Source organism: Tamandua tetradactyla, chromosome 5 (assembly GCF_023851605.1).
Source record: "Tamandua tetradactyla isolate mTamTet1 chromosome 5, mTamTet1.pri, whole genome shotgun sequence".
NCBI lineage: Eukaryota > Metazoa > Chordata > Mammalia > Pilosa > Myrmecophagidae > Tamandua > Tamandua tetradactyla.
In genome coordinates this window covers 111,695,985-111,723,893 of record NC_135331.1, presented here as the reverse complement: position 1 = coordinate 111,723,893, position 27,909 = coordinate 111,695,985, and the positions used below count along the sequence as shown (strand labels likewise).

The 27,909-nt window shown below is 39.7% G+C and overlaps 1 protein-coding gene and 1 pseudogene across 1 annotated transcript; both read left to right on the top strand.

Annotated features, from left to right (window-relative positions):
* The first annotated feature begins 260 nt into the window (after positions 1–260).
* On the top strand, positions 261–27,297 carry GCM1 (glial cells missing transcription factor 1). The gene is made up of 5 exons (XM_077159232.1): positions 261–465; positions 21,673–21,925; positions 22,988–23,100; positions 23,943–24,071; positions 25,760–27,297. Exons 1-5 carry the CDS (start codon positions 391–393, stop codon positions 26,507–26,509), a joined length of 1,320 nt encoding a protein of 439 aa, XP_077015347.1. The 5' UTR covers positions 261–390; the 3' UTR covers positions 26,510–27,297.
* LOC143682689 (origin recognition complex subunit 4 pseudogene) lies at positions 11,394–12,796 on the top strand (annotated as a pseudogene).
* Positions 27,298–27,909: the final 612 nt, after the last annotated feature.

Here is a 27,909-nt window from a genome sequence, read left to right as displayed (position 1 = left end):
ACAGGAATTAGCAATAAGGAAGGAATCCCAACCTGAGGGTCAAAATAGTGGTCACTGTGTTCCTGATTCCTGATGGTCAAGCTTTATTTCAACAAGTGTTAACTGGCCTTTATGTTTTGTTTTTCATTGTATGTTGGTGCTTGCAAAAATGTCAATGAAACAGGTTTTTCTGGCAAGCAAGTACTGATTTTTATCTCTTTAATGGTCGGCATTGCTATTATTTATTTATTTATTTATCATTTCTTTTTTAGCATCAGAAAATATTCACCCATTCTAAGCTACTGGAGTGGGCTAATCTCATCTGTGTTAAAAAGCTTTTGAGACCAAAGTTCTCAAACACATCAAACGGGAATTGACTAAACAGTGAGCTGTGGCTGACCTGACTTTATCATGGAACCAGATGACTTTGATTCTGAGACCAAGCAGATATTAAACTGGGATATTAATGACATGAAACTGCCACAGGTAAGTTCATGGAATAAGAATTTGCCTTTAGCATTTGGCTATGAAATCTTGACTGTTAATCTGCTAAGACCTTGAAGGAAATTGGAGAGGGTACTAGCTGGGTCAACTCCTATTCAGCTTTGCCAGGCATGGACTGAGTAACTTTAAGTGTAGAAGCCAAGATCTATGATTTGTGCAGGTTTGTACCTATCAAATTTGCCCAGTGATAGTCTCAGGCAAAGAAAGTACTACTTCCCTTCTCTTCCAATGTTGACTTGACCAAGGTGGCACTCACCCTGGCTAACTGGTATAATACAATCTGTTTTCATTTATTTGCCCAAAGATTGACTTTTCATTTTGCAGGTGTCCTGACACATCTTATTTGCTATTATAATCGTTTGAAACTTAATCTATAACTGGCCTGTCTTGGACTATCCAAGCAGGAGTGCATTGTGGCATATGGATGGTCTTCTCAAACTTCTGTCATTATCCACAGACACACATACTGGTTTGCTTTCTCTCTAGAGTGTGATTTTCACTTCATGCTTTCTTGGCCTTCATTTTTGGAAACGAACTTTTCCCACAGTCAATTGGTGAAAACCTTAGTTGTTTAAAACTGATTTTCCTGGTTTCCTTGACCTCCTTTCCTGGCATTTGAAGCATGTTGCACAGGGAGTTGTTTGAGAAGGTGACCAGGAAGGCTAACACAGGAGACCATCAGCACCAAGTAAAGAAAAGGTGACTCTAGTCAGCCTAATTCCAAGGAGCAAGGGATTTGAATTATTCCATGCAGCGAGAAGAAGATGGAAGTTCCACAGTCTTGATTTATAAACCATTCAAGTTTTCAGTCTAATGAAGACTTTATTAGTTTTATTTTCTTTAGGTTTCTCCTTAAATCTACCCTACATGCTCTCTTGGTTGATCTTGGGAGAGATGGAGGACAAAATGTATGCCTCATTTTTCATTTAAGGATATTAAATAAATTACAGCTAAATCATGCAATCTTTCATTTTAAGGATTTGGGCTTGTAGTTGTTCCTAATTTGTACTGAAATTAATGCAGAAGTTTTAGAGAAAATTGTAAGGTAAACTTTATTTCTGGCTCAGAGACCCATATTTCCACTTAGTCCTAATTTCATGGTTGCAGCCCCCAAATAGAAGCACAAAATCAAGAGTTGAAGTCAGCAGGTACATTAAGACTTTGAGATGTCACATACTAGAGCAGGGGTTTTAATGTGGTCTAGGAACCCCCTGAAATAAGTGGACCATGCTATGTAATATGCATGTGCTTTTTCTGGGGCAGAGTAGCTATATCAACATGTGATCTGTACACAAGAGAGAGGAAAAATCACTTCCATGGAAGAAAACCCAGTGCTCAAAAAAGTTTACATTCCAACAAGAATTTCCAAAAATGAAAGAATTTGCAACTGCCCAGGACATTAAACTGAGAAATGTATGACAGAAATTCACATTTGGTTTTGGAAATGCATCATTTAACAGTTCGTAGAAGAGAGGTACTGAGATTATTGATGGAAATAGCTTAACAACCTTTAATTTGTTAAATATGCCAGAGAAATTATTTAAAATGCAAGTGTTTCTTAACATTTTCTGAGCAGAAACAATACCCGACTCATCTGGGCTTATTTTGGCCTGGAATTGGATCAAGAACCAACAGAGATGAAAAATAAAGTCTTGGGACAATTTCTAAGCATTAGATTTTTATATGCTATACATATATCTGGAAACAGAGTGATATACCGTGAAAAGCACAGGACTGGGAGGCAAAAGCCCTGTGTTCGAATCCTACTTCTGCTTCTCTTCCTCTTCAGTAAATGAGGGATTTGCATGAAATGATCTCTTATAGATGTATTAGTTCTAATAGTTGGGGAGTCTGTGACCTGAGATTTGGAAGCCCTGCATTCTAGAAATGTTAGCATGATTCCTAACATAGTGCCTGGCATGTATTAAACATCAAATGGCAAAGATGGAAAGAATTAATGTACAGGCTCCATTGCTTACAATATGTGTGACTCTGGATAAACTGATTTTCTTAAATCTTAGCTACATCTTCTGTAAAAGAAAATACCAGTCTTACATATCCTGCCTAAATGTCTAAGCTGCTTCAGAGCAGCATCTCCTAGAAAGTGCTCTGTAGGAATTCTAATAGTATTGTGGAAAAGGAAGGGAAGCAGTGGGGTTTAACAAAGTTAAAAAGATTTTTTTACTGTAGACTTGGAGCTTTTCTCACACCCATCTGCACTGGTGGCTGTCCCAAGAAGTGTCTGAGTTAGGCAGTGTTTCTCTAGTTTATTTTTTACAATGGAGTCCCTTCTCCCACATCCCCCTTAAATTTATTTTTACAAATTTGTGTTGTGTTATCATAAGTTTTTCAGTTTGCTAATGTTGTCAGAATGCAATATACCAGAAATGGATTGGCTTTTACAAAGGGTATTTATTAAGCTACAAGTTTACAGTTCTAAGGCCATGAATATGTACAAATTAAGGCATTAACAAAAGGATACATCAATCAAGAAAGGCTGATCATGTCGGAGGTTCCTGTAGCACATGGGAAGCACATGGCAATGTCTGCTGTCCTTCTCTCCTGGCTTCTGGTTTCAAACAGCTCTCTCAGCACCTCTGGGCCTTCTGGTATTTCCTCGGGCAATTTCCTTCTGGCTCTCCAAATGTCCGTTTCTATTAATCTGCTCTTCGTATTGGCTCTGAGCTCTTTCTCCGACCTCTTTTTTTTTATTGTGAAAAATAACATATAAACAAAAAAGCAATACATTTCAAAGCACACCACAACACTTTAGTTATAGAACAGATTTCAGAATTTGGTATGGGTTACAGTTCTACAACTTTACGTTTTACCTTCTTGCTGCACCAAGACACTGGAGACTGAAAGAAATAGCATTTTAATGATGCAACAGCTATACTCATTTGTTAAAGCCTATCTTCTCTGTTATAACTCCACCTTCTCCTTTGATCTTTCTTCCAATCTTAGGGGTATTTGGGCTATGCCCATTCTGACTTTTCCTTGTTGAAAAGGGCTGTCAATAATATGGGATGGGGGATGGATCTAGTTGATGTTCTGGAGAAGCTGACACCTCTGAGTGTCAGGACTTATCTGGCCTAGGAACCCATCTGGAGCATGTAGGTTTCTGGAAAGTAATCACAGTGCACAGAATCTTTGCAGAATCTCTGATAGAGCCCTAGGTATTCTTTAGGATTGGCAGGAATGGTTTTGGTTGGGGTTTGGCAAACCATAAAACAAAACAGCAATATCTAACTGAAGTTTGTATAAGAGTATCCTCTTGAATCTGTTTGAACTCTCTGCTACTGATACCTTATTTGCTATAATTTTCCCCCCTTTTGGTCAGGAAGGCAATGTCACTCCCACAGTGCCAAAGCTAGGCTTATCCCTGGGAGTCACATTCCATGTTGCCAGAGAGACTTTCACCTTTGGCTATCATGTCCCATGTAAGGGGGAGGGTAATGATTTCGCTTGCAGAGCTGGGCTTAGAGAGAGAGAGAGGTCACAACTGAGCAACAAAAGAGTTCCTTTAGAAGTAACTTTTAGGCATAACTTTAGGTAGGCTTAACTTCTCCATTACATACATAAACTTCACAAGAACAAGCCTCAAGATCAAGGGCTTGGCCTATTGACATGGGAGTCCTTAATATCTGCAATAGTATCAGGAGTTTCCTTGGTGGTAAAGTTAATAGTTCCATATTTTTCTCTGCTGTTCCTCAAGGGACTCTGCCAACACTTGGTAATTATCTGCTCCACATACTCTGGGATGTATCTAAGCATTACATTAAGCTATACAGAATTACAAGCCCTCATTCCCATTCTGGACTCCATGTGTTTGGGTTGTTTAAATGATCTATCTAGACAGGTTGAGTTAAATTATATGCTACAGAAACTTTAGATTTTGGATAAATTAAACCTCTCTTCCTAGAGTAGGTGAAGTTCTGAAATACAGACACTGTCCTCCTAACTCTTATATTCTGATTTACTTTAGTCCTGACCCAAACAGCTTCATTCTTGTCTCAATTGAAATCTGATCTCTTTTTCAGTTTCTTTAATAGTTGTATGTGGCAATGTTGAAGTTCAGAGCTGCAGAACTCCTACCCTGAGTTTTAGGTGTCACACAGATACCCAAAATTCCAGGAAAATACTAGGTTATACATTATAGCACATCCTCTCAAAATCTAGAAATGACAATTGCAGCTCCAGAATGAATGTGACTGCTATAAGAGCTTACAATCTAGGCCTCAGTTTTCTTAAAAGTGTTTTATAAATGTTGACCATACAACATTTGCTTTTTAGTTTCAGGCTTTTATTTCATCACATAATGACCTCAGGTTCATTCACATATTGCATGCCTCACGACTTCATTCTTTTCTGCAGCAACACGATATTTGATGATATATATACACCACTGTTCACAATCCTACTTCTCAGTCAGTGTATCCTTCAGCCACTTCCATCCATTGGGCATTATGTACAATGTTTAAAGTCAACAGTCCATGTCTCACATCATCCTCACTTAGTAGTATAATCATCAACACTCTCAATTTTAGACAATTTTCATTGCTCCCAAGAGAAAAATAACCAATAAACACACCCTCACAAAATAGAAAATCCAATCTTCCCCTTAACTCTTGTCCTCCTCCCCCCTCCCCAATTATTTACTCCTGGTATTGCTGTGGAACAGTTGATATCTTCCTGTTAAACATAGTCCATAGCATGCAATAGTAGTTTTCTCCCATACCTTGATATTATTTACTCTTTGTACAAGATTCATATCTTTAAAGTAGTTCATACAAGAACTTATTTATATTTGTAGTGTTAATCAGTAGGGTACTTAGCTCTATACAACCCCTTTCAATCATGTTCACCTTCAGTATGGCAATATTACTTATAGATCCCATAATGAACTGCTTTCACTTCTATCCATTCTTGTACATTTAAGTTCAATTTCATTAGCTAGCTATTTGCCTATCTCTAGTTTCCATGTATCTCTGGGTCCCTTATATTCTGTATTATAAACCTCTGAGTTTACCTTTACCAAGTTCATAAAAGTTAAATCATACATCTATCCTTTCATAACTGGCTTATTTCAGTCAGTATTATGTCCTCAAGGTTTATCCATGTTGTCATATGCTTCAGGACATCATTTCATCTTACTGCTGCATAATATTCCATCATATGTACATACGACATTTTGTTTATCCACTTCTCTGTTGAAGGGCTCTTGGACTGTTTCCATCTTTTGGCAATTGTGAATAATGCTACTATGAACATCAGTGTAAAAATGTCTGTTTGTGTCAGTGCTTTTAGTTCTTCTGGGTATATACTGAGTAGTGGTATTGCTGGGTCATAGGGCAACTTGATATTTAGTTTTCTAAGGAATCACCAACTGTCTTCCATAGTGGCTATAGCATTATATAATCCCATCAGCAGTGCATAAGTGTTTCAATTTTTTTGCATCCTCTCCAACATTTGTAGCTTCCTCTGTGAGCTCTTTAAGGATCTAGCAAACTAACCAAGACCCACTTTGAATAGGCAGGGTCACGTCTCCCACCCACAATTGAGTGGGCTGTATCTCCATAGAAACAAGCTAATCAAAAGGTCCCACCCAACCAATAAGTGTGGCCCACAAGATTGAATTAGGATTAAAATAACATGGCTTCTCTGGAGTACATAACAGTTTCAAACCTTTGGACCCCAAAAAGACATGTTCTTTCCATATACAAAATACATTCATTGCATCATAATATACAAAAGCCTTAAACCATTTTGATAACAATTCCAATATAATACCAAGTAAAAAAAAAACACTGTGCAAATCTCATCAAATCAGTTCCAGGCATGATTTGTCCTGTCTTAAGGCAAAAATTCTCCTCTGGCTGTAGGCCTATGAAGTTAAAACAAGTTATCGTCTGCCAATATATAAAGAAGGGATAGTCATAGGATGAACATTCTCATTGCCATAGGGAGAAATTGAAAGTAAAACAAGGATCACTAGACCCAAACAGTTCCAAAACCAGCTGGGCAAACTCCATTAGAGTTTAATTTCTGAGAATCGTTTATAGAATGATGGTTTATCCTAGAGACTTGAGAGAGTGGCAGTCCCAACCTTTCCAAGGGTTTACCCAGCATCCCTTCTCTCTTCAAACTCTGGGGTGAAGGTTTTAACATATCCAAGCATTGGGGAGACTAGCTTATTCTCAGCTTCATCGTCTCCAAACCTTGAGGCAGTAGCACTTGGACTCTCTGCCATCTCCAGGGCACACATTCAACCTTTTTTGAATAATGAGGTGGCCGCCATGCTCCCCCAGACCACAGGAAATATGCTGCATCCTCTCCAAGGCCTGGGGCACCACCATTCTTCCTGAACAACAAAGCAGAAGGCCCACCTTCTGCTTCCAGGGCAAACTCACCTTCTCTACATGCATGGTGGATACCCTCTCCTAGCCCAAGATTTCCTGGCTCCAGACTTTTGCTTCCATGATTCTGCCTTTCAAGTAATTTTTCCTTCTACTTGTCCCTTTTCTGTCCCTTTCAGTTCAGACTGGCAGTGTTTCTGTTCATACAAATCTTGGAAAAAACTTGTTGGTTTTCCACTCAGCACATAGGGATCACAACCATCAGACAATAGGGCTTTCCACAAATTCTTTTTGGATAACTCCATCTCCAATCCTGGCTTGGCCTGACATGGTTGACTGAACTCATGTTTAGATAAGTCTTCACATGGGACACTAGCCTCTGGGGTATCACTTTCTAGAAGTCCAGAATTTTCCAGACCATCAATTTCTGATTTGTTTTGTTTTTTGCATGAAAGAGTTCAGTTCTCAGCTTATCCCTTTTCTGTTGCATTTTACTCTAAGCTGCAAGAAGAAGCCAGGATGCATTTTCTCAGCTAATATCCAAGCTCATTGCCTTCAAATTTTACCTTCCAATCAACACTCAATTTTGCCAAATTCTCTGCCACTTTAAAAAAGGATAGCTTTTCTTTAGTTTGCAACAGCACATTCATCATTTTTGTCTAAGGTCTTATTGGAAGAAACTTTAGTGCCCATATTTCTACCAACAGTCTTTTCATAGCATTCCAGACCTTTCCTATTCACCTCCTCACAATTCTTTCAGAATCTTCCCCTTATCCATGTAAAAACCATTCTAACAGGTTTAATATTTGCAAACTGTAGTACCCTACTTCTCTGGTACCAGAATCTGTTTTAGTTTGCTAATGCTGCCAGAATGCAATATACCATGTATGGATTGACTTTTACAAAGGGGATTTATTAAGTTACAAGTTTATAGTTCTAAGGCCACAAATATGTCCAAATTAAGCATCAACAAGAGAATACCTTACTCAAGAAAGGCCAGTTGTGTCCAGAGTTTCTCTGTCACATGAGAAGGCACTTGACAACATCTGTTGTCCTTCCCTCCTGGCTTGTGGTTTAAGTTGCCTCTCTCAGCTCCTGTGGGCCTTCTCGCATCTCCTGGGGCAGTTCTGCATCTCCAAATGTCTGTGTTTAGGCATTTAATCTCCGTATCAGCACTGAGCTCTCTTTCTCTCTATGAGTCCTTTTAAGGACTCCAGTAAACTATCCAAGACCCACCTTGAATGGGCAGGGTCACATCTCCATCTAATCAATAGGTCCCACCCACAATGGGATGGATGCATCTCCACGGAAACAACTTAATCAAAAGGTCCCACCCAAACAATAGGTCTGCCCTCATAAGACTGAATTAGGATTAAAAGAACATGGCTTTTCTGGGTACATAATGGTTTCAAACCAGCACAATATGCAATATAATTTTTCCCTTTTTTTTTTTCACATGGACAGGCACCAGGAATCGAACAAGGTCTCTGGCATGGCAAAGGTGAGAACTTTGCTTGCTGAGTCACCATGGCCCACCCAGTTTTTCCCATTTTAACCACTTTTAAGTATATAGTTTAGTGATAATAATTACATTCAAAATGTACTAATATCAACATCATCCATTACCAAAACTTTCCATCACCCTGAATAGAAACTTTGAACCCATCAAGCAATAACTCTGCATTCTTTCCGCCCTAGCCCTCCCCAACCCTGATAACCTGTAATCTACTTTCTATCTCTATGAATTTGCTTATTCTAATTATTTCATATAAGTGAAATCAAACAATATCTGTCCTGCTTAATTCAATCAACATGATGTTACTAAAGTTCATTTATGTTGTAGCATGAATCAGAATTTCATGCCTTTTTATGGTAGAATAATATTCCACTGTATGTATAAATGATATTTTATTTGTCTGTTCACTATTGATGAACACTTGGGCTGCTTCCACCTTTTGGCAGTTATGATTAATGCTACTGTGAACATTGGTGTTCCAATATCTGTTTGAGTCTCTGCTTTCAATTCCTTTTATTATATAACTACTGGTGGGATTGCTGGGTTGTACCGGTTTGAAACTGTTATGTACCCCAGAAAAGCCATGTTTTTTTAATTCAATCTTGTGGGGGCAGACCTGTTGTTTGGTGAGACCTTTTGACTAAGTTGTTTCTGTGGAGATATAACCCACCCAATTGTGGGCTGGACCTTTTTATCAGGTTGTTTCTATGAAGGTGTGACCCTGACCATTCTTAATTAGCTTTCTGGAGTCCTTTAAGAGGGGGAACATTTTGGATAAAGATTAGACACAGACACTCAGAGATGCTGAGAAAGCCATTTGAATCCAGAAGCCCAGAGGAAAGGACAGCAGACATAACGTGTTTTCCCATGTGACAGAGAAATCCTGGATTCCATTGGACTTTCTTGGGTGAAGTTATCCTCTTGTTATACCTTAACGTGGACATTTTCATTGCCTTAGAATTTTAACTTGTAACTTAATAAATCCCCATTGTAAAAGTCAATCCATTTATGGTATATTGCATTTCCCAGCTTTAGCAAACTAAAACATGGGTCATATGGTAATTCTGTACTTAACTTTCTAAGGAACTGCCATACTGTTTTCTCATGGAGCCCTTCTTTCATAGAGCTCCTCAGGTGTTTAATGTTCTTCAGATCACCTGTTTGGAAAAAAGACATCTAGTTTAAAGGATCAAATGCAGTGGCTTATTATTATGTTTCCCTACTTTCATTCTCTGTTCCACTTATATAAAGACTTTGTAGCTTATTTTTCATAATTTTATTTTCTGGGCAGGATCAGCATTTCTGCAACACACAGGCAGATTCTTCTTTTAGTCCTCTTACATACTTTAGGCTTCAATTCAGTCATCCAAACACAAGTTGCATCTTCTTTTTACACGTCAGCTATGTCAAAATTAGTAGATTAGTCATTGACAACAGTGAATACAACCCTCATTAAGATATTATTGGAGATTGATCTCCCCATAAAAGGTATGTTCAGGTCCCAACTGCTGGTCCTATGAGTGGGAACTCATTTGCAAATAGGACTTTTGAAGATGGTATTAGTTAAGGTGTGCCCACTCTGAATGAAGGTGGGCCTTAATCCAATAGGCCTGAAGTCCTTACAATCAAAGGAAATTGGACACAGAAAAAGAAGACACAGAGAGCAGTCAGAAGGTGGAAGTCAATGATACTTGGAAGAGAAATGAGAAGACACTGACATGTGCATTGCCCTGTGACAGAAAAGCCAAAGAACCCTGGAGCCAAGCTTCCAGAAGATACTGAGTCTGGGAGGAAGCAAACCTTCAAGCCTCTGAAACCAGGAGTCAGTAAATTCCTTTTGTTAAGACAACCCACCTTATGGCATTTGTTTTAGCATTTGTTTTAGTTATGGGAAACTAAAACAGACATTGAACATTTTTGAGTAGAAGCAACATTCCAGACATAATAGCAGGTGTAGGGACACAGGGTCCATCCATTTAGCTGTGTTAACTTCCATGGAAGTACTCATGATCCTCTGATCTAATGGAACAAAATCAGTGCCTATTTCATGGATAGGAAGATTCATTATTAAAATATCCAAAACAATGTATAGATTCAATGCAATACCTACCAAAATCCCAGCAGCTCTTATTGCAGAAATGGAAAAGCTGATCCTTAAATTCATATGGAATTGCAAGGGACCCCAAATTACCCAATAACAATTGCAAAGGGAGAACAAAGTTAGAGGCCTCATACCCATTTCAAAATTTATTACAGGGCGAGCAATTGTGACTCATTGGCAGAATTCTCGCCTGCCATGCTGGAGACCTGTGTTTGATTCCCAGAGCCTGCCCATGCAAAAAAAAAACCTTATTACAAAGCCACAGTCATCAAAGCAGGGCGGTACTGCATAGGCCAATAGAAAAGAACTGAGAGTCCACAAATAATGCCCCATACCCATAGCCAACTGATTTTTGACAAGAGTGCAGTACATTAATTTGGGGAAAGAATGGTGTTTTCAACAAATGGTGCTGTTAAAACTGGATATCCCTATACACAAAGATGGCTATTTTAAAAAAAGAAGAAGAAAATAACGTGTTGGAGAAGAAGGGGAGAAATTGGAACTCCAGTCCATTGCTTGTGGGAATATATAATGGTGCACACACTGTGGAAAGCAATGTGACAGTACCTCAAAAAGTTTAACCAAGAATTATCTACCATATGATCTAGCTATATACCCAAAGAGAGTGAAGACAGAGTTTCAAACAGATACTTGTACAGCAATATTTATAGCAACATTAGTCACAATAGCCAAAAGGTGGAAATAACTTAGGTGTCTATCAACAAATGAACGGATACACTAATGTAGTACCCACACAATGGAATATTAATTGGCCATAAGAAAGAATGAAGTTATGAGACAGGCTGCATCAAGAAGAACCTTGAAAACATGCTCAGTGAAATAAATAAGGCATACAACCCTCACCCCCAGGCTCCACTGCCTATACGGTTTGGTGCTACTGCTGCCCCAGAGTGAAAGTCAGAGCCAGAAAAAGGCAATGAAGCCCCAAAGACACACTTACCTTTCCTGCCCCCCATTTTTGAGTGCCTTCCCTGGAGCTGTGGAGGATGACAGAAAGGATTTGAGTTTGTTGAAATGAGCAGTCGTAAATCAAAGAATAACACCTTAATACATACAGCGTGCCTTTCACAGCTGCAAAGAATTTTTTTGTGAAAGATTTTGCCATCAAAGTCCACATAGTAACCTATTTGGAATTCAGGTACAATACAAACACTTAATTGAGCTGCTAAAAAGAACTGCTATCCAGGGATAAAGTAACTCTGTGCTCATTGTTGGACCCCAAGGATCAGGAAAGACCATGGTAGTAAATCATGCTTTGAAGGAACTCATGGAAATAGAAGTGAGTGAAAATGTATTACAAGTTCACCGGAATGGACTGCTGCAGATCAATGATAAAATTTTCCTAAAGGAAATCACAAGGCAGTTAAATCTAGAAAATATAGTTGGAGATAAAGTTTTTGGAAGCTTTGCTGAAAACTTCCATTTTTTTCTGGAAGCATTAAAAAAGGGTGACTGGACTAGCAGCTGCCCAGTGATCTTCGTATTAGATGAATTTGATCTTTCTGCTCATCATAAAAACCAAACTCTCCTCTATAATCTTTGACATTTCTCAGTCTGCACACACTCCAATAGCAGTTATTGGTCTTACGTGTAGATTGGATATTTTGGAACTCCTAGAAAAAAGAGTGAAGTCACGATTTTCCCACCAGCAAATACATTTAATAAATTCATTTGGTTTTCCAAAATAGCTTAAAATATTTAAAGAACAATTATCTTTACCTCCAGAATTTCCAGACAAGCTTTTTGCTGAGTAACGGAATGAGAATATTCAGTATCTCTCAGAAGATAGAAGTGTACGAGAAGTACTACAGAAGCATTTCAATGTCAGCAAAAACCTGCAGTCATTACACATGTTGATGCTTGCTTTAAATCATGTGACAATGTCATACCCATTTATGACTGCAGCAGATCTCATGAAAACAAACCGGTTGTGTAGCATGGACTCTAAAGCAAATATTGTACATGGTCTGTCTGTCTTGGAAATATGTCTTATAATAGCTATGAAACATTTAAATGACATCTGTGAAGACGAGCCCTTTAATTTTCAAATGGCCTATAATGAGTTTCAGAAGTTTGTTCAAAGAAAAGCCCATTCTGTGTATAATTTTGAGAAACCTGATGTCATGAAGGCTTTTGAACATTTACAACAGCTAGAATTTAATAAAGCCTATGGAAATAATATCAGTAAATGCACAGAGAGAGTATCAGCTGTTGAAACTCCTTTTGGATAACATTCAAATTATGAATGTTCTACAAAAATACCCCAACTGTCCTACAGATGTTAGGCAATGGGCAACATCATCATTAAGCTGGTTATGAATATAATCAATGACTTCAGTGTCGGAATTCCAGGCATACTTCTCTAAAGAACTAAGAGCTATTATCAAAGATATGTTACTACAGTTTCTTATACTTATAAACATATATTTTTGTATTTATGGAATACTTGCACATGTGGTATCTTGGCTGTATCTTGCCTTTGAATCATGAGCACTGTTACATGATTTATAATTCTAGTGATTGACTTAGATTATGTTGTAAGTAGCAGTTCAAAAGAATAAAATGTGACATTTTAGGAAAAAAAAATAAGGCACACAAGGACAGCCATTTGTATGATATCACTTTAAGAGGTGTCTAGAAAAAGCAAATCTGCAGAGATAGAAAGCAGATTCGAGGTTACTGGGGAATGGGAGGTGTGGGGGAGGGACGAAAGGGGAATATTAGCAAAACCATTTTTTTTTAAAAAATGTGTACTGTTGCACACAATCATTAACAATTGATTGTAATAACTGATAAGAAATCTGAATCCTTAACAAATTTATTTTTTCCTTTTGAAATTGGGAAGAAAGCCCAGTTTTTTTTTTCTCTTAAATAGTGCCCATTTCACCAGGGAGAGGAGAGTCTCCACTCTGTTCCTAACACCCGCCAGTTTCCTAAGCAGAACATTTAAGTACAGGTTGTTCCAATAACACCACAGTAGATAAACACTCCAAAACATTCTGTTCCTAAGTATCAAACAATTTTTAGATTAAACCCATGGCCAAATCCATGCCAAGCCATTTCAAATTTTCAAGGTCTGAGTATATTCTTCATAGAGAAAATATAAAAATATCCATATAGCTAAACATAGCTATAGGCCAACCAAAAATCTGGTAAATTAAGCTCCAAAGGGGACCCATCTCTGATTAGTTAATTCCTGGACTATGATATTAGCCAGCAAAATTTTCTTTGCATCTGCATGGGTTGAGCTCAAAATTGTGAGCAAAGGTAATTATTTGAGCTCTTTCTATGAATTCATGTGGCTCAAATGTAATAAGCATAAGCCAGTTGTAGTAATTGGATGTATCTCTCAATGCTATGGAGCCAACAGGTAAAGCAGATTGTGGATTTCTTGTCAATGGTTGTCTGACTGTGCAATCAGGTCGTATTGTCTTTGGTATGACAGGGATACCCATGACTTGGCCCTCTTTTTCAGCATTCCACTTGGCCTCACAGTCATTTCAACGTCACTAGGATGGCACCACCCTTGTTGACTCCCCTGATCACTGGGGACCCCCGTTTTGCAGCAAGCATTCTTCTGCCACACTGTGCCTCTGGCATAATGGGAATGGAAGCATTACTGCACCTGAGGGAGCTGAAACTCTTTTCTGGGCGCCCACCATCAGGTCCTTGCTTACTCGGGTGGAGTTGGAGAGGCAAGAGAGAAGAGGAGTGAGTTAGGTGATGGAGAGAATTTGGAAGCTGGGGTACTCTGGCTTGGCTTAGTGAGCAAATAAGGGGCTTTGACTCCTTATCCCAAGGTAAGAAATTCAGAATTAGCTTAAGGAGTAATTCTTGCACTTAAGCAAAAGCAATTTATTGAGCTGATTTCTATATTTGATAACAGTTTGAGTTTGGTTTCCTGTTGGCCCAGAATTGTTCCTGAAAAGTTGTGTGTAAGTCCAAAAGCTGGCTGAATATTTTTTTCTAATGTTTTTTCTCTATCCGATTTGATTAAAGGCACATATTTTAATTTGCTAATGCTGTTGGAATGCTATATACCAGAAATGGATTGGCTTTTATAACAGGAATTTATTAACATACAAGCTACAATTCAAAAGCCATGAAAATGTCCAAATTGAGGCACCAATAAGAGGATACCTTCTCGGAGGAAAGGCAGCAGGCATCTGTGACACCTCTATCAGTTGGGAAGGCATGTGGTCAACATCTGCTGGTCCTTTGTTCCTGGGTTCCATTGCTCTAAGCTTCTGATTCCAGTGGCCCTCCAAGCATCTGGTGGCCTCACTTAGCTTCTCCAGGGCAAACTCAGGGTTTCATCTCTTAGCTTAGCATCTCCAAACATCTGTGTCTCTTGGTTTCATCTCTCTGCTCTTTGTATCGGCTCTCTTCAGGTCCTGCCTATTTCTGTGAGTTCTTGCTTAGCGCTTAGAGCATTTCTGTCTGCATCCTCTCGGCCATGAGTGAACTCTCCTAAAGGACTCCAGTAAATGGATTATAACCTACCGTGAATGGACAGGTCACATCTCCATGAAAATAATTAACAAAAGGGCCCAACCACAACTGGGTGGGTCACATCTCCACAGAAACAATCTAATCAAAAGGTCCTACCTGAAACAATAATTCTGCCCCCACAAGATTGGGTTAGAAGACTGTGGCTTTTCTGGGGTTCATAACAGCTTCAAACCAGCAAAGTAAATGTTTGCAATTCCTGTTTTATTTGGAAATATTCATTTAAACAGAATTAATAAGAAAATCTTATAACTAAGAAAACTTGATAGATAGCTGATTTATATAAAAGTGGACTATATTCCAAATGAAAGCCAATTTTTTTTCAATCTGCTAAATTTATTTTAACATTTGTTCCCCTATTATTTATTTATTTACAAGTTTTTAAAAGTTTTTAATTTAAATTTTTATTAATAAAATCAATCAACATACAATCTGAACATTCTTTTTTTATCACATAATTGTATATTCATCATCATGATCATTTCTTAGAACACTTACATTAATTCAGAAAAAAAATAAAAAGAAAACAGAAAAAAAAATCATACATACCATACCCTTTACCCCTCCCATTCATTGATCACTAGCATTTCAAGCTACTAAATTTATTTTGACATTTCCCCCCTATTATTTATTTATTTTTAATCCATATGTTTCACTCATCTGTCCATAAGGTAGACAAAAGAGGCATCAGACAAAAGGATCTCACAATCACACAGTCACATTGTGAAAGCTATATCATTATACAATCATCTTCAAGAAACATGGCTACTGGAACACAGCTCTACATTTTCAGGCAGTTCTCTCCAGTGTCTCCATTACACCTTAACTAAAAAGGTGATATCTACATTATGTGTAAGAATAACCTCCAGGATAACCTCTCGACTCTGTTTGGAATCTCTCAGCCATTGACACTTTGTCTCACTTTGCTCTTCCCCCTTTTGGTCGAGAAGGTTTTCTCAATCCCTTGATGCTGAGTCCAGCTCATTATAGGATTTCCGTCCCACATGGCCAGGAAGTTTCACACCCCTGGGAGTCATGTCCCATATAGTGATGGGGAGGGCAGTGAGTTTGCTTGTTGTGTTGGCTGAGAAAGAGAGACCACATCTGAGCAACAGAAGAGGTTCTCTTGGGAGTGACTCTTAGGCCTAATTTTAAGTAGGCTTAGCCTATCCTTTGCAGGGTTAAGCTTCATATGAACAAACCCCAAGACTGGGGATTCAGCCTATTTGAAAGCCAATTTTTATATAGTAACACGATAATGTAGATATTTTGACAGCTGATTTTAGAAATTTGATTTTAATTTTTTACTTCAAATAATAATAGTATATACTTGATTCTTAAGGTGCCTATTAAAATTTCATGTAATTAAGGTAAATTAAAATGATAGGAGGATGATGAATTCTCTATGACTGTATAGAATTCAAAGATTTTAAGTTAGATTAATGAAAAAAAATCACATACAGCAGTCACAGAAATCTTAATTAAATCCTCAGTGATGTACTATCCATGATGTTATAAAAGAAATTAGTTAGATTTGCATGTTGGAAACCTCAGGAATATTCCCTTTAAATTATAAACTTCTTAACCAAGAGGAAAAACAAAGAGTTACTCATGCAAAGTTAGAAATTAAAATAAACAAAGGTTCTAAAAAGGAGAAAATATTTTCTTTAAATCTAAACAAGAGTTAAAAATGATTACGCTCTCTCTTAAAAGGTTACCTCTTTGATGTCTTTAAATTTCAAAGGTTTTCAGAAATTGCCATCAACCATTTGATACTTGGGTTCCTTTCCATTAGTGGGGTCTGGGTTTTCCATCAATGTTAACATAAAAAGATGTCAAAAATCCCACTAAACATTCAGTCAAAAGACTGGACATAATTTTATGAGCCATGCCTTTTCCGGACAGCTCTACTATTTTGTACTGCGAACAGCAGCTACAACAGCTGTGCTAGTTAAATAGACCTGTCACAGCGCAGAGAAGGTGCCTGCTCCAGCTTAGCAGCCTCAAGCCTCCAGGCCTGCAATATCCTGCTGCAGTCACAGCCTTAGACCAACAGGAAGCACAGGGCAGAACTGCAGAGAAAAAAATAAAACTAAGAGCAGACACTTAACACCCATTTGTGCTTGTGTCCATATTAAAAATACCATAAAATGTTTATGGGATTAAATGTGAACACAGTTTTTTTCCCTTGGCCTTGGCATATTTGAATATAAATCGAAGGACAATCGGTAAGATTACCTAGAGTGGTGACAAGCTATTTTTAAATACTAGGCTGTAAATTGTTTAATTCTGAACGCTTGGCAGCACAGTTCATTTACTCAGGAAAAAGTTATTGACTGCCTGTGTGTTTCTGCCCTGCAATAGGGACTGGAATTAAAATTATACAGAAACGGTTCAATTCCAGTAAGTATGTTTATTGTAATAAAAATATTACTAGCCAAGTTCCCAACTTCAATCTCTTCTACCCACTTCAGCAGAAAATCTGGCTAATACAGATATGTATCAGTGATCAAGATTATAAAAATCATTTTAGAAATATATGAGTCTCAGTTTTGCAGTAAACGCTTGCCAAAGTTTTATTTTTATCCAAATTAGTCTTAGTTGTTTGTTGATTAATTTGGAATTAATGCCCAAATGAGTTTTGTGGTTTCAGTTAAAGAAATATAAATAGCATTTAATGTTGTATCACGGAAATTTAATTTTTCTTCTTTGGATTCTGCTTGCATAATGTTATTTTTGTTGCTGTCATTCTAATTGACTCATACATATCATTAAACAAGAAATAAAAAAACAATTTGTAATTAAAAATAAAAAAACTGGACATAAACAACTCCTCCACCTGGCCACCCCATTTACCCAGTGCCATTCACAATGCAGAAATCATTTTGATAACCATGGACTGAGAAAATTATTGGGAATAATTGCGTTTGCATCAAGTTATTCTCTTGGCTATTTGTTTAAGAAATAGCTTAAAAGACAGTACAAACCATTTCTTCCTCCCCAGTTGTTGCTTTAGAAAGGAACTGAAAAGCTCTCTTAAATATTCCCCCCTCCTGTGGTTCACAGGATTTGGGGCACTGGCCTGCCTGAGGGGAAGTCTCACCTTTAAAACGTGAAGCTGTTCACCTTACTTCAAATGCACCTTGCCTTCGCCTCTGCCATCCTCACAACTGGGCTTTACGTTTGCAAAATTCAAATCCTCCAAGTAGATTTTTTTCAGTCCCGAATTGTTAGGGCAAAGTGCCCATTTTAATGTTTTAGCTGCATTTTTATTATTTTGAAAGATAAAAAACTCTATTGTGGCTTTGATGGCACTTCTGTAACAGAAAACAAAGGGTCTGTAGGTCAGAACAGGAGGGAAAGTAGAAAAGGTGGGTGGAGAAAGCAGAAGACGGAGAGGCCTGGGGTGCTTTCTACTGGGGAAAATGGGGAAGGAAGAAAGACCTGAAAAAAGAAGACAGTTCCATCAGGGTCTGGGCCTCCTTCCCGCAAACTCCTCATGACCGGAGGGGACTTCCCCAGCCGCCACACTCCTCTGACTCATGCCCTTGCCCCTCCTCTTACTGTCCTCCTTTCCCTTCTCATGCCATAGGCGTTACAGTGGCACAGGAAGGGCCAGTCCTGGTCAGAAGGTGGTGGAACGAGAGAGGCGCCGATTAAGCTTTTATTTCATCGGGGCACAGGCTCCTGTCTTGCAGTTGGCTTAGTACATAGAGGTTTGGAGCATGCAGTGACCTCTCTGTGTGTCTTCTCTCCAGAAAGCCAGTACAGGGGGCCCCAGATCCAGTCTCATAACAGCTAACACTTAGACGAAACTATTCTGTGTCAGGCGTGGCATATATTAACTCATTCAATCCACACAACTTCCTTATGAGGTGGTTACACTGCTCACCCTCATTTTTCAGAGCAGGAAATGAAGACACTGAAAGGTCAAGGAAATTCCTTAAGATTCACATCCAGGCAATTGGCCTCCATGCTCTTAGGTGTCGGCAAACTGTCTGTACAGGGACAGAAAGTAAATATTTTAAGCTTCTTGGGTCAGCCAGTATCTCCTCCACAACTACTCAACTTTGCTGGTACGGTGCAAAAGTAGCCAGAAACTACACTTCAATGCACAAATGTGGCTGTGTTCTGATAAAACTTTATTGGCGGGTAGTAGGCTGGATTTGGCCTGCATGACCTGGTTTGCAAACCCCTGCTCTTTTTTTTTAATTAATTAATTTATTATTTATGATACATATCTGCACACAAACACAAACATTCCTATCATATGCTCATTCTGTTCTTGTTACATAATCAATAACTCACACTATCATCACATAGTTGTATGTTCATCATGATCATTTCTTACAACATCTGCATCAATTCAGGAAAAGCAATAAAAAGCAAACAGAAAAAAATTCATGCATACCATACCCCTTACCCCTCCCCTTCACCGATCACCAGTATTTCAATCTACTAAATTTATTTTGACATTTGTTCCCCCTATTATTTATTTATTTTTAATCCATATGTTTTACTTGTCTGTCACTAAGGTACACAAAAGGAGCATCAGACACAAGGCTCTCACAACCACACAGTCACACTGTGACAGCCATATCATCATACAATTATCTTCAAGAAACATGACCACCGGAGCACAGCTCCACATTTTTGGGCAGTTCTTTCCAACCTCTCCATTACATCTTAATTAAACAGGTGATACCTATTTAATGCGTAAGAATAACCTCTAGGAAAACCTCTTGACTCTGGAATCTCTCAGCCACTGACATTTTATTTTGTCTCATTTCGCTCTTCCCCGTTTTGGTCGAGAAGATTTCCTCAATCCTTTGATGCTCAGTTCTAGCTCATTCTAGGATTTTTGTCCCACGTTGCCAGGAAGGTCCACATCCCTGGGAGTCATGCTCCACGCAGAGAGGGGGACGGCAGTGAGTTTGCTTGCTGTGTCAGCCGAGAGAGAGAGGCCACATCTGAGCAACAGAAGAGGTTCTCTTGGGGGTTTCTCTTATGCCTAATTTTAAGTAGGCTTAGCCTATCTTTTGTGGGATAAAGTTTCATATGAACAAACCCCAAGATTGGAGGCTTGGCCTATTGCTTTGGCTGTTTCCACTGCCTGTGAGAATATCAAGAATTCTCCGCTTGGGGAAGTCGAATTTTCCCCCTTTCTCACCATTCCCCCTAGGGGACTTTGCAAATACTTCCCTAATCACTGTTCAAATCACTCTGGGATTTATCTGGGCATCACTCTGGACAAGCAAACCCCTGCTCTTAACCACTAAATAGTACTATCCCTCATGTACAGAAAATCTTGCATTTATATTTCCTCAGACCCACTCAATTCCCCCAGAAATTCATACAACTACCATTACAGAGGATTTACAGCTTACACAAATCTGTACTTCCTGTCACTCTCGTGAGGCAGGTTTAATTAATGCCCCCATTTAATGGAAAAGGAAAATGAGGCTTCAGAGACAAAGTCACTTTCTCAGGGCATCATGTTGCAAAGAGCATTAGCACATTTTAAACTTGAAGTCTAACTCGGACACCCACGCTGTCCATCTACCTTGACTTCAATGTTTGCTTTATTCCTTCTATACTCTCTTGTCTTTTCTTCCCCATGTTCTAAGCTATACTTTGTTTTGGGGGAAGAAGAGAGAGGTGGCTGGGGGGTAGTCTCCTTTCTAACCTTCCAGAATCTTCTAAATGAAAAATGTCCTCAACCTAGGACAGGTCTCTGGACGCTGTGGGGTGGGCACAGCCTGAGTTTGACTGCTGAGACTGTTCAATGATCCTCACTCTAAGAACTGACTAGCATTTCCCAAAGGCACCTGTGCACCAATGTAGGGCCAAGGAAAATGCCCTGCCACATCAGTGACTTCACAGCTAACCAGTACTCACTGAGGGCTTATTTATGTGATCGCATTTTAGTCCTCAGAGCAACTGTGAGGTGGCAGGTCTCATTATTCCCATTTTGCAGATGAAACAGAGGCACAGAAACCAACTAACTTATACTATCAGGATTGAGTGTCCCGTGTTTCCTGAAGAGGTCAGTCAGCTGTTTGTGCACAGGGAATCATCTCATTCCTGGGCAAGAGCATTAGGAGCTTCTGGTCAAAACAATCCCTTCACTACTCCTCTGCCATGTTGAGGACTCTATAAAGTAAAGGAAGAAAATCTCCTTTAGGGAGGTAGTGTTCGCAGGACCCTGCATAACCACTGCTCTGAACTCTTCCTGCTGCTTATCCCTGCTGCCTTTGCATCACCCATAGGATTCCCAAGAAGGTAACTACAGTGTGGGATGAGACAGAAGCACACAGTATCCAGCCACAATTTTCCCCCAGTTATTGTGTAAGAGCACAATCATGTGTAAGAGCACCCTCATGGATGCCTAGTAAGAAATGCCTGGAACCTTGTCACAAGGGCTAGAGAGAGCCATCAGTCGGTAGCACTCAGAGGAGCTGAATGAAAGCTCATTTTGGTTCAGTGGTGGAAAGAAAGCCCCATCAGTGCAGCAAAGCTGAGCCTTCAGAGCCCACAGTCAGAGTTACTCCAGGGAGGTCCTTTCCAGAGGTCTCTTGGTCAGCTTGAGTTGCCCAAACTTCTTCCCTGCTTACTGACTCCACAGAGAATGACAGTTGTATTTTCTTCCTGAAAATATACTACCACTATTCCTGTGCCTCTGTTAGAATGTGAAGAGAGCGGACTGCTTCGAGGAATGGCCGGACTCCTACGTGAAGCACATCTACAGCTCGGAGGACAGGAGCGCCCAGAAGCACCTCAGCAGCTGGGCCATGCGCAACACCAACAACCACAACTCGCGCATCCTCAAGAAGTCCTGCCTGGGCGTGGTGGTGTGCAGCCGTGACTGCTCCACCCAGGACGGGCAGAAGATCTACCTGCGACCTGCCATCTGCGACAAAGCCCGGCAGAGGCAGCAGAGTGAGTGGGGCTCGGTGGGACGGGCAAGGAAGCTGACATTGATTCAGAGGCATCTGCCAGGGTGGGATGCCACATCCCGGCCCCAGGACCCAACCTCCATTCCGAGTGTGGCTGGGGCTAAGGCTGTTCCTCTGTGGGCCATGAGGGAGCCAGACCAGCCCCTCTACCCCCCGGGGATGCCCCACTGATCTGCCGTGCCCAGATCTGCCACCAGTAAAACTGGTCTCTTGGGTTAAGACATGTGTCTCAAGGCCCCCATTGAAAGGAAGATGTGTCAAGTAGAGGAGCAACATTAATTCATCAGTGCACCAATGGAAAGCTTAAAAGAAGTCGTTTATCAGATTTGTCACCCTGACATCTTGGGAAATGGTCCCTGAGTGATCTCAATGAGTGTTTTGATGACAGGTGGGACTAAATTGGAGGTTAGACTGAATTCCATGCTATTTAGGTTTGTGGGTCATATTTGGAAGTTGAGATATTTATTCATTTGGTTTTTTTAGTTTTTTTAATCATATTTGCCAAATTGTGAGGTGGATACAGTCTGTGCCCATCTCTGTGCCTTGCCCACTTCAGACCTCAATTTACTTCATGTTTTTCCTTGTAATTTGTCTTCAAGACTGGCTCTCCAGGCAGAAACTGGGGTCTGCCATTTATACCATAGTGAAAATTTAAGTAGCTCTGTTCTCTCTCCCATGTAGTTTTGACCCTTGCCCCTTAGTACTAACTGTGAAATGAAAGAATTTTATACTCTCCTCTACAAAGAATTTCAAGTATCAGTAAATGAGTGGGGAGGGATTTTCTGCTCAGAAGAGCTCTTCCTTGACCTGTGAAACACCCTACTTGGTAGGCAGCTGCTGCTTCTCTGTTTGTGAGACTGACCTAGGCTAGGATGGTGGCCAGGGCTCCTACGGTCAGGGGGTAATACCCAGTGGTAAACCCACAGGACAGGTTTATTCTCTGCCGCCCCAGAGTCAAGGCTAAAGTGGGAAGGACAGCAGGGACTCAGGAGTTGACTGACATACTCAGCTGGGCATGCCCCCCACCCCATCTGCTCTTTTGTAGAGAAATACTGTCCCAACTGCAACGGGCCCCTGAAGCTAATTCCTTGCCGAGGCCACGGGGGCTTCCCCGTCACCAACTTCTGGAGGCATGATGGACGCTTCATATTTTTCCAGGTTGGGTTTGAGCTAATCATGCGATTCAGTTTCTCTTTGATTCAACAAACCTTTACTGAGTTCAGGGAGTGCCAGCTCTGGCTTTTAACTAGCTCTGTAAACCAGAGCCAGTTACGTTACTCCCCTAAATCTCAGCTTCATGTGAAATGTGGATATTCGGAATTACTGATGGAGGTGGTGTTAGAGAAAGGGGTGAAGAGAGTGGACTCTGGTCAGTGGTGTACTGGTTAGCCAGCTCTCTGGGAAAATAAACAAACAACTTCTGATTTGTACCATTTGATGATCTCTGAAATATAAGAATTTCCACCACAGCTGATTTCAAGCCTACCAGCAGTTTTTTAACAACCAGCTCACAAGACTGAAGATTGAACTGTTGGCTCTCAGCTGGCTGGCTCCAGCACACTTTAGATCCTAATTCCACCACTTAGCCACATGACTCTCTCCATGCCTCAGTTTGTTCTTCTGCGACCTGTGGGTGATACTCATGGTACCTACCTTATAGGTTGTATTGAAGATTCCACGATAAAGCACATTGGGTGTTTATTAATGCATCTTGCATTTAGGGTAGAAGGCAGTTAATAAATTTTACTTATGGAAATTGCAAATCTGACTTTGTCAGGTGGGTCAGAGGCATCACTGGAAGAGGGGCCATCCTAAGCAAAACCTGGGAGGCAAGAAAGAGCATGCAGGCTTGAGCAGTGCCTCAAACTTTTATCCAATCTTGTTACCACAGTCAATTACAGGACCCAGCAGGACCTATAGTAAAAAAAATGTACACCCTATGAAGTACAACCTAGTTATTTATTTTATTATTTTCTTTTTATTTCATTGTCTCCTTTAAGTCAAAGGGAGAGCATGATCATCCGAAACCAGAAACCAAAGTAGAAGCAGAGGCAAGAAGAACAATGAGGAAAGTGCACTCAGTATCCTCCTCTGTCTCTCTAAAGCTGAGGAGCAGCCTAGAATCAAAGGTAACCTTTCCTCATGTCTGCTCAAAACATATGGCAACTAGTCATTCCTGTGGTGGGGGCCACAGACTGCCCTGGTCCCTTCCCTCCAATGACAGCCAAACCCGGGTACTAACAGGCGTGTCTATAAGCAAGCATCTGCAGAGCAATTGAGTGAAGTTTTATTCTTTATTTCTATCATCTTTGTAGCCTGTTCCCAACCATAAATTCCATATAATTTTAGAACTATCTTCCCTACTATAATTTTAAAAAGAAACTTGAATTGGTAATTGACCTATATCTGCTACCCTATATTTTGTTTCTGGTTGAGGCCAAGTGGACTAAAATGATCTCTATAAACTATCTAGCCTCATGCTTTTTTATTTTTCCTATTTCTTTTTGAAAATTTTTTTTATTGTATAGTATAACATATATATCAAGCAAGGAAAGAAAAAAACAAGTTTTCAAAGCACTCTTGAACAAATAGTTACAGGACAGTTCCCAGAGTTTGTCATGGGCTACCATACCATCATATCAGATTTTTCCTTCTAGCTGCTCTAGAAGCCTCATGCCTTTTAGTTCCTCTCAAAAATCTCCATTCTCCACCCTACCCATCCACCCCAAAGGAAATTATTTCCTAAGTCCACTCCACCACTATGAAGTAACCAGGCAGTTTCTGAAAATGACGGTGCTGGCAGAGCAGGGGGGCCAGGGGAGGCAACTCTCTGCAGATCAACTGTGATGTGAAATTCACTGTTCTGTGGGAGTCATATCACAGGGTTGGGGTTCATCTGTATAACAGTGATAGTAAGTCCTACACTTTTCTACTGCTCAGTGCACCACATTTCTTTTCTAGAGAAGAGAGATGGAGTTGGACTATCCCTGGAAGCTCTAAATGGACCTTACATAGAAAAAAATTATTACTTGAGTCTGTTGCAGAGAAACATGCGCTCCTAAACCCAGATGGCTGGTTCTTCCTCCCCTCTCCCAGCCATGAGACAAGTCAAAAGTCACTTCCTCCCATCTCTCTGCTGCTTTCTTACCACCCCAGACCCATCCTCTTGTTAGTTTGATCATTTTACAGAAACATGAACGTAACTGAATTCCCAACCAGATTCTATTCCTATGATTAGCTGGAGGACAATATGCTTCCAACATTTATAAAAATAAATACTCTAGATGCTTTATTTTTGATTCAACCAAATTCCCTTGAGCCCTGAGAGGAGCCTCCTGAGAGAAAAACTACAACCCTTGTCTCTCAGACTACAGCAAGCACTAAAAAATAGAAAGGTCAAGGAGGGAAATTATTTAAAAAAAAAAAAAAATGGTGGAAAACTCCCGGGAGTCAGACTGAGTATAATATAATCTTTGAAGTTGCTGCTTGATTTTTCTTTAACACCTCTGTTCCTCACAAAGACAGGATATTCGATTTGTGTTTGAGGGTGAAGCATCTTAACATACTCATAGCTCCTCAGAGTAAAGGAATATTCAGCTCTTAGGATTAGTAGTTTTAAAATTGAAATGGAAGCAGCCTTTGCTTCTTTTGCATCTTGAGTGGCTGTAAGAAAGCGGCCGTGTTTGTGCTTCAAATATGTAAGGAATGAGGAAAATCGGACAAAGTGTTTATTTGTACAGACTAACTCGTGAGTGCCTGTGGTAGTTGTGTCAATTTATTTAACTTATTAACATGAACATTTCATTTTTCTTTCCAGTGTCTTTCAGGTGAAACACAAACTTGGGAAAGTTTGCCTTTAACTTGGTCTTTCCAGAAAGGTGTCCAATTGCCTGGTAGTTACAGTGGACATTTAATAGCTAACACTTCCCCGCAGAAGTCATTGAATGATTGTTTATCCTTCTCCAAGGGTTGTGGTTTTGAGGGAACCACTGATCTGGCAGACCTCACTTCCACCTTGGGTCCCACTAAGCTCTATGAGAAATGCAAATTGTTCAATAGTATGATCTGTAATAGTGGAGACCTACTTCAGCCTTCAGTCCCTGGAGTCTACTCGGATAGCAATGATCTGCAAACATGGAATAAAAATGCTGCTTTGGGGAGAAATCCTCTCAATGACAGGCATTGTCCCAATTATCCTTTTCCTCTGGCCAGTTGGCCTTATGACTCCTCCTCTTCTCCAAACTCTTCAGAACCATTCTTCCAGCAGATTCTGGTGGAACCGCCAGCAGCCAAAAACAGCTGTCACCCATTACAGCCAAATCCTGGAGGTGGTCATTATGAAAGGAAGACGCATGTGGATCTTAGCTACTTCCCTTCCACAACATACCACGCACCCCAGGAGGAACCCGTTCTCACCTACACCCCTCACCCTCATCATCAATATTCACTGCCAAGTAAATGGGATTTTGATGAAGAAATGAGGTATGTGGGTTTGAATCACTGCAACAATGAAACACTTCTAAACCTCTGTCCTTTAAGATGGCCCAAATCTTCCACAACCACCTAAAAAAGCTGTTTAGAGGGAATGACTGAAAGTCTTTCTTTCAAAAAATAACCACAGCTAAATTGGAATCATGACGAAGTGAAGGTCAGACTTTTTTCTTCACATAATTTTTTCGATTTTGCTACCTCACTCTCATACTCTCATTCTTAGCAGGGAATGGAAACTTGTCCAATCTGCACCATGAAATGCTCTCTTTTTGTCATATTGTTTGGGACGCTCACACTTCAACTGCACTATCTGCTGGCTTTTCATGGTCCTTGATACGTATAAGCAGAGCAGAAATGGGAGAAGGCCACCTACTTAGGATCACATCTACACCTTTTTGGGAACTGTGAGAACAGAGAACAGAGAAAGAAGGTAGAAGAGTTGTGGAGTTGAAGAACTGAAGATTATACCACTGAAGTCCTGAATACATTGTCTACTCATGGGATTAGTTTAGAAAATATGTTTTCCAATTTATTTCTAAGACTTGTCAAACAAAGAATATGACCCAACTCCATTCATTAAGAACAAAGAACAACAAAATGTTGCAGTCACATGAAGAGAAATTACAGTGATGGCAAATGATCTCCTCTCTCCTTGTTTTCTTTCCTTTCCTCCCTGTCTTTCCCTTCCACAAGGGTGGAAATTTTGCCCAGGTCACCTTGATTTTTATAGCAACTAACTCAGTGTCAGACTCATAATATGAGTTCGAGAAATGTTTGTGTAAAAACATCTTTGTGTAAGTAACATGACCATGGACAGCCAACCATATTTTGAATGCTAGTTCCTCTTCTTTCTTGAAGTACTTTACATTAAAGGTGAACCTAGACATAAACTCTGGAGGAAAATATGCAATAAATAATTATTTTCAAAAGTAACTGATTTTTTTTTCCTATTTGAATGGTAACAAATGCCTATGATACAAAATTCAAAAATCAGTAAGAGATCTTATATTTGTGGTCTCCCTGAGGCACCGCTTTGACTAGTTTTGTGTGTACTCTTCTGAACATTAGAGGTATTCTCTGCATATATATAAATATGCATATTTAAAACAAGTGGCATTATGTCAGATTAATTTCTGGGATGGCTTTTATCATAAAAGGACACAGTTTGGACATCAGGTCCATATAAGCCTATATGACTACAGCTGCCTCATTTTTTTTTTTTTAATTTTTGCTGATGAAACACACAAACACAAACATTCTTAACACATAAACATTCCATCCTTGGTGTGCAATCAGTGGCTCACAGTATCATTGCATAGTTATATATTCATGACCATGATCATTTCTTAGAACATTTGCATCACTCCAGAAAAAGAAATAAAAAGAAAAAAGAAGAAACTCATATACATCATACCTTTTATCTCTCTGTCACATTAGGCCACTAGTATTTCCCTCTACCCAATTTATTTTAACATT

What these genes read in the sequence shown, in the direction of transcription:
- GCM1 (XM_077159232.1), top strand. Translation starts at nt 391, where the DNA reads ATGGAACCAGATGACTTTGATTCTGAGACCAAGCAGATATTAAACTGG. An exon ending in AGCCCGGCAGAGGCAGCAGA is followed by an intron (nt 21,926 to 22,987) that starts GTGAGTGGGGCT and finishes GCTCTTTTGTAG; the next exon opens with AGAAATACTGTCCCAACTGC. An exon ending in GACGCTTCATATTTTTCCAG is followed by an intron (nt 23,101 to 23,942) that starts GTTGGGTTTGAG and finishes GTCTCCTTTAAG; the next exon opens with TCAAAGGGAGAGCATGATCA.